The sequence below is a fragment of the Lipotes vexillifer genome, unplaced genomic scaffold (genome assembly GCF_000442215.2).
Source record: "Lipotes vexillifer unplaced genomic scaffold, Lipotes_vexillifer_v1.1 scaffold39, whole genome shotgun sequence".
Lineage (NCBI taxonomy): Eukaryota > Metazoa > Chordata > Mammalia > Artiodactyla > Lipotidae > Lipotes > Lipotes vexillifer.
In genome coordinates this window covers 4,133,481-4,144,848 of record NW_006787038.1, presented here as the reverse complement: position 1 = coordinate 4,144,848, position 11,368 = coordinate 4,133,481, and the positions used below count along the sequence as shown (strand labels likewise).

The window sequence follows — 11,368 nt, the reverse complement described above, 5'->3', positions numbered from 1 at the left end:
CCTGCTGGGAATAAGGTCTTGAGGGGAGCCCAGAGCGTGGAGATCACCTAGTGGGGCGTACGCTCCCTGGCAGCAGGATAGGATGGGGACATTCCGGCTTCCACTCCCTGGTCACTCTTGGAGGCTCCTGGCAGGCTCTGTCTGGGGAGCAGTTGCCCTCAAAAACAGGTCAGGGTCCAGAGCTCCAGGACTGCTCCTTCCGGCAGCTTGGATCGGGCCGCGCTTTCCCCAGCACACTCCACATCTGTGTCTCTTGCACCCCACAAGGAGTCAGGCAGCTGCCGACAGCCCCCTTGCAGATGGGTCCTATGCTTAACGCCGCAGAAGCTCACTGAGCCGGGAGGGTGCACCCGGCCCTGTGTGGGGCAGGGGATTCCCAGAAGACCAAGCCCAGTCCCTGCCCTCAGGGGTCTCAGGTCTTCGGGGGAAAGACACACACAACCAACTTAGGTACAGCACTGCCAAGTGGGCCCAGGGGTCTGCAGCAAAGAGGGAGGAGCAGTTTGTTCTGGGTGGCCAGGGTCAGAGGCCACATTTTCCAAGGTAGGGAGAGCGGGGGAGGGCAGCATAGACAGAGGGGGTCACAGGGGGCCCAGAAAGACAGAGTGAGCCTGAGAAAGGCAAAGTTAAGAACAAGAATGGGCCAGTGGTGAAAACAGTGAAACATTTTCTTACCAGGAGGCTAAAACTGCTGTCCCTGCCCCCACCCACCCCAGCTCATTCCCCACGATCCCAGGACATTTCCCGCCATCCAGCATCTAAAGGGACAAGGCCTAGCTCCGCAGAGGGCCTGTAGGCCCCTCCTTCAGCCCCTTGGCCGACGTCCATTCGGCCACGGCCTGTTGCTTCAGCTTGCCTGGGTGGTGTGTGGTTGCCCTTATCTGTTAACAGCGGCAGCCACGTCAGACTGCCCCCCGCTCTGGTGTGGGTCCTTCCCCTCCTGCCCCTATGGCCCTACCAAGCCACAGCTTTGCACCAGCTGGGGCCTAGGCCTTCCCCCTCCGTGCATTGGCCCTTGACCAGTCCCCCCCACCCCAGGGGCTGACCGGTCCCCTTCCCACGCTCCCCTGCCCTCTGCAGATGTGGACAGCTGTGAGAAGTGGCTGAACTGCAAGAGTGACTTCCTAGCCAAGTACCTGAGCCAGGTGCTGCGGGACCTGCCCAGCTGCCCGTGTGCATACCCACTGGAGGCCATGTCCAGCGCTGTGAGCCTGCAGGATGAGCACCAGGGCCGCAGCTTCCGGTGGAGGGATGCCAGCGGCCCACGTGAGCGCCTGGACGTGTACCAGCCCACAGCCCGCTTCTGCCTGCGCTCTCTGCTGTCCGGGGAGAGCAGCACGCTGGCCGCCCAGCACTGCTGCTACGACGCGGGCAGCAGGCTGCTGACCCGAGGCAAGGGCGCCGGCGCGCCCGATCTCGTCAGCACCGACTTCTCACCCGAGCTGCACTTCAAGGTGGACACACTGCCCTGGATCCTGTGTAAGGGGGACTGGAGCCGCTACCACGCTGTGCGGCCCCCGAACAATGGCCGGGCCTGCACGGACAACCCCCCTGAGGAGGAATACCTGGCGCAGTTGCAGGAGGCCAAGGAGTTCTAATGAGGGCTGCTGTGCTGGAGAACTTTCCTCGCGGGCTGCTCACCCTGCCTGGCCCAGATCTGGTGAGGCCAGTCTGGTGCCTCGAGCCCTCTGCCTTTGAACCTGAGGCGGGGAGGTCAACACCCCAGGTGTCGGTGTTGGGGTGGGGAGAAGGTTGAAGCGTGTGTAAGGCCCAGGGTGAGAGGAGGAAGCTCAGCTCCCAAGGCCCCCGGGGCTGCCCCGAGATGCATATCTGTGGCGGCCTTACCTCTTGCCCGCTGGGAGGCGCTGTCGCGTCCTGGACACCCATTGTCCTCCCTCTCCCTCTGTGCTCAGGTGTGCGCCCGGCTCTCCACACACCCTGGTTCCCAGGACCTGTGGTGAGTCACTTAGAGCCCCAGCCGTGAGGGCCAGTCTCGTTGTCCCGGCCCGTGGGCCAGCGGCCAGCCAGCCCTGGGCCAGCAGCCCTCCTTAGCGCTGAGCGGTTGCACGTGGCCTGCTTGCCCACCCCTGCTGGGAGAGTTAACCTCAGCCCCGAGCGGCCTTTTGTTGGACACCACTTTAGTCTAGGGCTGAAGGCCATCAGTGGGACCGTAAGTGGATAGACAGGCTGTGGCAGCCAAGACAAGGCAGGATCCAGGTGCAGAACGGATCAATGAATTCTGGTCCCTTTCTTTGTCCAGCTCACCTCTGTTCTGTCCAGGTTGTAGGAATGTGTGGGGCTGGGAGATCACAGTGCCCTGAAGGAGCACAGCAGCCAGGCTTGGGGTGGGTTCAGAACCAGCCCAGAAGGATGGGTCACGTGCAGGGTGAGCTGGTAAATCAGCTCTTCCGGGGGGTGGCAGGGGGACAGCCCCAATTTGTAGCATTTGGGCAATTTCTGTGGTGTAAACCTTCCCACTGTGGCCCACTTCAGGCTCCCAAGGTGATGTCACTGAATACACTGAGCTCAGAGTTGAGAAGAGATGCATATGATCAGCTGTCCCAGCACACCTCGTGCCTCTTCCCTGCCTCCCCTCACCCCCCATCTCCCCCTTCTCTCTGCAGCCACACTCTCTTGTCTTCTGCGGGGTTGAAATGCTGATATCCCAACTGTCTCTGTTCATAAAAGCCTCCAAAAGTAGGGAACTTCAGTCCTAGCCCCTAGGCAGCTGCCCTGAAACTCTCTGGGAACCTCAGCAATAAAGCACTTTATTTTCAAATTCTGTCTGATGAAGAATTTGGAGCCCCAGCAGAGCAGAGGGGTGTAGGGAGCCCTTGCTTACAGTCTAAGCCAAGCTCCCCTGGACTGCGTTTGTGATTACCTAACCCTGCTGGGCAGGCAGAGGTCCAGGGTGCAGAGTTTAGTTTAGACTAAACATCAGTTAGGTTATCTTTACTTGGTTATCTTTACTCAAACTCGTAAAGGGTTACCTGGGAGGCAGGGAAGAGCTAGCAGGACCTTAGGGGCACATTCACTCCAAGTCCTTTGGTCAGATAGATCAAGTGCATTTACACCAGAGGAAGTGACCCCACTTCCCCAAGCAACTTGCTGCAAGGGGATCCGATGCAGAGTTGTCCCAAGAACTACACCTATGAGAGAGTCCTACCTTAGTTGGTACCCTTACCACACACTCCACTGTCACTTCTGGCATTTGGGGAAGTCACATCAGGAAGCACAATGAGACAAGGTGTGTTCAGAGCCACTACCTGGAGAAACTCAGAAAGCCAGATATTTCCAATTACATCACACCTAGAGGGAGGTTTATTAGTCTGGTCCGGGATCACCGTCTAACAGCACTCTGGGGCAAGTAGAATATTACAGGGTCAGAGAGGCCAGGATCTCGGGTCACTAGGTGGGAGCCAAGTTCCCTTCCCTGTCTCTTGTCTGGGGAATTCAATACGATTAGCACAGGAATGTTTTAATTATGTTTTAGCTGAAACTTTAAAAAAATAAATAACAAGATAGAGATATCCCAGAGTCTGTTTTCACAGGAAACGGCTAATTCCCCTCCTTTCTAATATAATTTACCTTGACACTTAAACACACTGTCTAAATTTAATCTATACCTAATGCTTTGTCTATTACCCAGACTGAACTTAACCAGCCCCATTTTTAATCCAAGTGACATGCTAAATTGCTACCACGTCAGGCCACAGGTGAGAGAAACTAAAGAAAAGGGGGCTGGAAAGGAGTCTTGAAGGGGCTGGGGCGTTGATCAGCTATAAAATGGTGTTTATTCAAACTGTACAAAGGAGAAAGAGATGCTGTGCAGGTGGCTGCCGGCTTAGGGAACACCTGTGTGTGAGCAGAAAGAGTCACAGAGGGGTCACTGACCCTGTTAAAGGGAGGATTTCAGGAGCCGCTGGTATCAGAGCCAGGAGAGGCCCATGAAATCAGAGAGGACCCTACCCCGCTCTGGTCCAGTGTAGGCCATCCTGGCTCACCTGGCTGTTCTTCCCATCCCGGACACCAGGAGCCATCCGTGGCTACGCATCCAGCACGAACACCACAGCTGTTTCTAACTTAGCTGCCCCGGCCACCTGGATGTTTGTTTTTGCCCCATTTTTCCTCCTCTGGGTTACCTCGTATAAGGTTCTAGGCTAGGCAAGACTGGTCACGTTGAGAGCTTCCCTGGTGGCCCAGTGGTTAAGAATCCGCCTGCCAATGCAGGGGACACGGGTTCAAGCCCTGGTTCGGGAAGATCCCACATGCCGTGGAGCAGCTAAGCCCGTGTGCCACAACTACTGAGACTGCACTCTAGAGCCCACGAGCCACAACTACTGAGCCCGTGTGCCACAACTACTGAAGCCTGTGCACCTGGAGCCTGTGCTCTGCAACAAGCCACCGCAATGAGAAGCCCATGCACCGCCACGAAGAGTAGCCCCTACTTGTCACAACTGGAGAAAGCCGGCACGCAGCAATGAAGACCCAACGCAGCCAAAAATAAATTAAAAAAAAAACAAAACTGGTCACACTGAATTCTTACTAGGGTTTAAAACAACCAACAGTACAAACCTGCCAGATCCTGCTGGCCTCCCTCGTCTCTTGGAAGACAGGATGTTTCAGATCCTTTGACTCATTGTTCACAGAAGGGACCCAGATGTGCTTCTTTGGCTCCTCTATTACAATTAGATTTTCTTAGCATGTTGAAGTGCTTCTCAAAATCCACCCCTGGTACCAATATCACCTGGGATATTAAAATGTAAGCTCATAGGCCACACCCCACACCCACTAAGAGTATCTAGGGGTGGAGTCCACTTTCCTGCATTTAACAGGTTCCCCTCAGGTGGTTCTTAGTTGAGGAGAACCCTTGGCCTAGGATTTGCAATTTGGCCAATTAACCAGATTTTCAGATCAATTCCTGCTCAAGGGAAAATGTGTGGGCTTGGGAGCCCAGGAGTCAGCAGGTAACATGCCACCGGGGGCCAGAGCTTCTACATCCATCTCTAACGCTCTTAGGTACCTATTATACTACCCATTTTACAGATGAGGAAATTTGCGCAATTTGTTAGAAAGTGACACATTTACAATTCAAACCCAAGTCCAAAGTTCTGTTTTTAGCTCTGTCATTCTGCTTTTTAGGCTCCAATGGCTAACCAAAATGTTATCAGTGAAATGGAAGTGGTGAAAATTGGAACAGCCATCAGTACTGGGGATATGAATGTTACCGAGCTGTCATATAACAGGAACTTTGCCTGGTGCTTTGGTTATTACTAAGACACTTGTAAACTTCACTTCAGATTTTTCCTAGGTATTCTGGAATTGGTAACTCTCCCGCCAGGTGTGAAATTGGTCCTTTTCTGTCACTGGTCTCTGTGTTAGGAGGGGTCCTTGATTTGCTGTTTTTGTTGATTTTGGCCACGCCGTGCAGCATGCGGGATCTTAGTTCCCTGACCAGGGATAGAACCCATGCCCCCTGCACTGGGAGCACGGAGTCTTAACCACTGGACTGCCAGGGAAGTCCCAAGGGGTCCTTGATTTGATTCAAGCTAGAGCACAGGACTTTATCAAAAAGTATCTGTTCGAAGCCCCAGGAAGCAGATATAATGCCAAACTAGATGCAAATTAGTTCAGCCCAGCACTTGTTGATTAATTTAAGCCAAAGGAGGATATTGGGGGTCTAAATTAGCCGGATCAGTACTGATTTCCTACTTTAATTACATTTTGGCCAAGTCATGTTGGTTGGATTAGCCTGCAGACCTCACTGCCACCTAATAAAGCAGGCAAGGACAGATGAAGGAAATAGCTGTAACTGCAGGAGGTAGTGTCTGGATTAGAGGGTGCTGACTCACACTGAGGTCACCAGGGCGGGGCTTGTCGAGGAAAATGACCCTCCCTGTGAAGGTAGTTTACCTCTTCCTGCAACGTGGCAATCTGGACCCCACTGGAACCCCTTCGTCAGTGCTCAGTAAACTTGCTTAATGGAACCAGGTATTTAAAAATACTCTATATTCGTTTCTTCCTCTTTCTGGGAGTAACAACAGGCCTGGAATTTCCTATTCCAGGAAGGATGCCTAACATGCTAGACATGCAGCTGCTTCTTTTCAGGGATGAACGCGACAAGGCAGTAGACAGTGGTTTGGACTTGAGCACTGGCTCTGCCGTTATGGTCCTTGTTCCAAATTCCAACTCTGCTAAATTATCTGTTGTAGGGTCTGGGATATGCGTTAAGAAATCCAAGGACTAGGTTCTTGTAAAACAGAAATAATGGTAGTATCTGTTTCACAGGGTCTAAATTATGGGGGCTAAATAAGCTACTGTTAGGGAACTGCTTAGTACAGTGTCTGGTACATAGTAACCGCTCAATAAACAGAAGCTCAGTGAACAGAAACCCAAAGCCCACAGTTCCCCTTGGTCACAGGGTGGGGAATCTCTTTCCACACCTCAAACCAGCACCTGGTTGATCACCTCTTCTTGGAAGAGGATAAGAGGCCATGCAGAGTGGGAAGCCCAGGATGCCACCTGGACCAGCGATAAAGTTTCTTGGTACCGTTCACCACCCCACATTTCCCTCAGTGAGGGGAAGAGACCCTTTTTGCCAGTCTGCAGTATGAAAGGACATGAGCTCAAGAATGCCTGCTGGTGAGAAGTAGGCTCTTTTCAGGCCTCTTAATTACATACACTTACGCAGAACGGAGATAAAACCCCTCCGTTGTTTTTTTTTTTTTTGTTCAAAACCTTCAAGGGAACTCTTAATACCAGCCACCCCGTCAACACAGGTTCCAGACATGCACGATTTTTAAATTACGTTTATTTAGCGTATGTACACATAAAAGAGAAATCACCCTCTGTTCCCACCCAGCAGAAAACATGCACAAACCCAAGGTATACATGAAGGGAAGGGGCCCCGGCCCCAAGTTAGTGGTTGGGATGGTGCAATCCTGTAAGTCACAAGCCCCAGTCAGGAGAGGGCTGGACTGAAGTGTTCGGCGGGCTGTACCCTCTGCTGCTATTCCTAAAATAAGCGTGCACCGTAGCCAAAGGTCTGTTTGATGCCCTCAAAGTAGTACCGCTGCCAGCCCTGCCGTGTCCTCTCCTCCTCAGGGGCAGGGATGCCTCGGCCTTCCATACACAGCTCAGTCTCTCCATTCTTGTCAATGAAGGTCAAGGTGATGGTGGCAAAGTGCCCTGGGGAAAGGCAAAGGGGAAGGAGGTTTCAGATCCAGGGTTTCCATGTGGGTCTGAGGCTAAGGGGAAAAGAAAAAGTTCTGGGGGCAATGGCAATAAATACATATGCTTACTTACCTTCTGGCCAAGATTTAAACCTCCACTTCATCACAATATGTTTCTCAGGGATCTAAAATAATCAAAGAGGTCAGCCTATACTATACATTGCAATGTACCCAATCCTAGCAAGCATCACCCATCTGCCTTTCATACGGAGCCCATCATCTGCAGCTGTACTACTGATGAGGACAAAGTGGACCAGAGTTGGTAGCTCCTGCACTGACATCAGCCACAGCCTCTCCTCTTACTCCTAAGTTGGGTCCAGTCACCTGTGCCCAAGTGAAATTTCAGTGCCGCAAACGGAAAGCTGTTAAGCCACCAATGTATCTAACCTCTCTTCCATGTTTGATTTTTCCAGGAAGAAGCAATTTTATCCCACTAAAGAAAAATTTATATGAAAGCAAGAGAATTCAATTGTAGCATTCTTTTGAAAAGCAAAATGAGGTTTTACTAACCAAAGAGATTACAGCCTTAAATTTTATCTACAGAGCTGAAAAAGAAAAGGGGGAAATGTTATTCTTCTGACCAGACAAAAGCTATATCCTGGCAAGCACGTACTCACCAGATCAGTGAATTCTCCAGAGACATTGCCATCTACCAGGTGAAACTTGCCACCTTTGTCTGCTTCTAACATTGCAGGAGCATGGGTAAAGGCCTGAACAAGCTGCAGAGCAAAAGGAGGTAAGAAGATGCATGGCTCTCAGTGGAACCCAGGAGAAATGCCAGCTGACACCTGTATGCCTCAGCTCTCACTTCCAAAGACACTACTCTGCCCAAGAACCAGGTTTAGGCTCTTTTCTGTTCCACTAGAGACCAGGCTTCGACTCAAATAACTCTTTCTGAACCTAGGATGCCATTATTTCGAATCCATTTACTTTTCTAACAAGAATGATTCCAGTGGTTCCCACTTACATGACCCAAAACTAGCAAAAAAGAGAAAAAAGACGACGAATCCACTTTGATGAGTGGGTTGAACAAGTGTTTTCCCTTTGCCTGTGAGTGTACAAGGAAAGCTTCACGGTTCCACTCAGCACTTCCTCCGCACAATGCGGGGATGTGCCCACAACCCCAATCACTCGGGATGGCAGATGCCAGGATCTGGAAGGACAGGACTATACTTACCTCCTGGGTGGTAAAAACTCTATAGAGCTCCTCTGGTGATGTCAGGAAGGTTTCTCTAAGGGTGATCTTACAAGTGGGGATTTTGACACCAACAGGTCTTGCCTGGGTTTTTGAAGGAGCAGACTTAGCCTGTGGAAGTGGAAGTGAAATTGTCAGTTTAGAGTAACGGTGAAACCTCAATTAACAGGGCTTCAGGGATAGCCCTGCTATTCATTCTCACAAACTTTTTCACCTCCAAGGCTAATTATTCCAGGGAGTTAGAGGAAATTTATGTGCACAGGCATTTCAGTCAGAAGGAGAACTTTCCCAGAAAATCCTCAATGCCACTCTAGGTGAAAGAAGAGTGACACTCATTTAAAAGCCCATTGCTGAAGGGCACACCAAATCATAAGGTATTTCTGAAGAGCCCCACGTGATTCTCAAGCAGAATTTCTATGCTTAAACAGCTGGAAGCAACACCCGCAGAATATCCTTCAGTGTGCTGACAGAAGGGCAACAGGGCTGAAAACCAAGTGCTGAACCCAAACCACACAAGTTCCATCTCCAGAAAAAATATTTGCTCACCCTGTAAATGGAGTGAAATCGATCAGTTTCCTGTTAGGTGAAGTTAGTGATCTAAGTAACCCCTGATACCTTGATGACACCTTTAGTATCAAAGTATGAAATGTAGACATAATACTTAAGATGCATATAGGTGAAGACCACCCTGCATTCATAACCTCCTCACTGGGGTTAAACGCAACAGTCGGACTCTGAAGTCCCTGATGGCTTCCATTTGCTCTAAGGGGTCTGTTATAAATGAATAAACACCAGGTTAAAGATGGGGAGACAGACAACTACACTCTGTGGACTCTCTACAAAGCACCAGCTCTGGCTCAGAGGTTAGGGTGGGAGAGAAAGAGCTGATATAGAGACTTATGAAGGAGGCAGTGCCTTAACTCCCTTTCCAGACGGCCTCCCGCCCCAGCACATGGGGACACTGGTTACCTTGTGCTCCTCAGTTTTCAGTGCTGGCTGCCCCGCTGGGTCTACTGACTCTCCATTCATTGTAGGCAAGATCATACCCTGCGTGAACTCTGAAAAGATAAAATCCCAGCTCTTGGAAGTTATTTCTTAGTAGCTGAGACTCAGGGTTTCATTGTAGTTTGACAAACATGGCCATCTTAACTCAGATGGAGGTCACAACAAGGGAGGGAAGAGTAATCCACTTTAGCGTCTTTAACTTTGATCTATGCCAGACAGGTATCTGAGTGTATGCTACAGAACACAGTATGTTCACTGGGATTATTTTAAACCCCTGACTCAATGAGAAGCATCACGACTTGTTAAGTGTATGTGAGGTCTACTGTGGATGGCAGCCAATGAATGCAGTGGCACTTCCAAAGACTTCAAGAGTGTGCCAAGATACCCACAGCTGCATATTTAGTCCCCTTTCTCCACCCTGCCTTACCTCTGTAGGACAGCCACAACCAGTTATGGCATCAGAGCACTGGTTCCCACCAAAAAAGGTTTCCACCTCTATACCGGTTCCCTCTGATGATGATCATATGTACTCCGACGCCAAGATCAGAACACACTGGCAGAACTAGAATTCTAGGGGACAGCTGAGCTGACTACTATTCACATAACCCTCTAAATGTCCCTGGAGAATGCACATCAAAAATGGTGCAGGACACTATGTTCACGTGGTGAGTCTGGGGCTGCCAAGTCTTCAGATCAGCAAGTCTAACAGAAATACAATCTCAACCTCAAATGTAATATTAAATTTTCTAGTAGCCACACTAAAGCATTACAACAAACAGGTGAAATTAATTTTAACAATATACTTAACCTAATACATCCTAACTACCATTTCAATATGTTATCAGTATCAAAAAATTATTGAGACATTTAATTTTTTTAAAAAATACTAAGTCTTCAAAATCCATTGTGTTTTTTGTACTCACAGTACATCTCAATTTGGACTAGCCACATTTCAAGTGCTCAACAGCCAACACATTAGACAACATATCTCTAGATCTTTCCCTTACTTCAAGTTTATAGACTGATTTTTAGATGAAATAAGCCTCCTCCCCCCAAATTTTTATCCATTTGCCAAAGAAAGACCTGTCAAGCCCCTTAATTAGCATCTGACTGGTGGAAAACTATCTTCTCAAGGCACTCATAAGTACTCAAGGGATACCTGTTTTGAGGGTGCTGATGTAAATTCCCATTGCTTCTCTTAGAAGTTTCACCCCTTCTTCCTTCATTAAGCCCACGAGATTTGTGTCAGGCTCATCCTTGGCAAGGCTCACACTAATCTGAGTGAAAGACCAGAAGTAGGTGGTAAATAACTTGAGAGGCACCCACATTGTGGAATGTCAGTGCTGAGCAATCAGATAACTGCTAACATTTCCAAAGGAAATGAGGGTTGAGGTTTTTGTACAATCCCCATGAGTGCTCCTTCTCGAGGTCTCTCTGCCAAGACAAAGGTGGCTAATGTTAGAACCCACACTACTCACTAAAGCAAAGTAATTAGATAAGCACAAGCTGCTCTGGGAGCTCCCAATGGCACCAAAGACCTAGAAAATCATCTGCAGACTGGGGTTCTGAATGCTGGGGCCAAGCCTGGCCTGTAATGTTGAATGACAGGTCATTTTTCTCATCTGAGAATAAGAGGATGTGGAAGACTCAGACAGATGAGGAAATAGAAAGCACAAACCTCCACTTCATCCACGCTATTTTCATCAGACAAATTGGGGATCTCCACATGGCCTTTGTACTGCACCCCAGACTTAGAGGTACCTGTCAAAAGTAATGCAATGTTATCAGTCTCCTTCTCTTCTCTCCTCCTCTTCTGCTCTGGAGTGCTAACTACTATTCTGCTTACACTTCTTTTGGACAACTGAACTGACCTTCTTTATTCTGAGAGAATGCCATGCCAGATGCAGCCACTGCCCCCCACCCTGAAATGTCTTTC

At 49.6% G+C, this 11,368-nt stretch overlaps 2 protein-coding genes across 2 annotated transcripts in view; one reads left to right on the top strand and one right to left on the bottom strand.

The window, feature by feature from the left end:
• ISM2 (isthmin 2) overlaps positions 1–1,598 on the top strand; it is a 15,032-nt gene extending 13,434 nt beyond the window's left edge. Inside the window, exon 7 of the mRNA XM_007459795.1 lies at positions 1,081–1,598. Coding sequence (XP_007459857.1) covers positions 1,081–1,598 — 518 coding nt within the window. The remainder of the gene's footprint in view (positions 1–1,080) is intronic.
• A 5,198-nt stretch (positions 1,599–6,796) lies between these two features.
• The window catches only part of AHSA1 (activator of HSP90 ATPase activity 1), a 7,941-nt gene continuing 3,369 nt past the window's right edge, over positions 6,797–11,368 (bottom strand). Inside the window, exons 3-9 of the mRNA XM_007459777.1 lie at positions 11,111–11,193; positions 10,592–10,709; positions 9,397–9,485; positions 8,410–8,538; positions 7,850–7,951; positions 7,306–7,357; positions 6,797–7,188 (exon numbers count right to left, since the gene is read on the bottom strand). Of these exons, the coding sequence (XP_007459839.1) occupies positions 7,016–7,188; positions 7,306–7,357; positions 7,850–7,951; positions 8,410–8,538; positions 9,397–9,485; positions 10,592–10,709; positions 11,111–11,193 (746 nt within the window). The 3' untranslated portion in view covers positions 6,797–7,015. The remainder of the gene's footprint in view (positions 7,189–7,305; positions 7,358–7,849; positions 7,952–8,409; positions 8,539–9,396; positions 9,486–10,591; positions 10,710–11,110; positions 11,194–11,368) is intronic.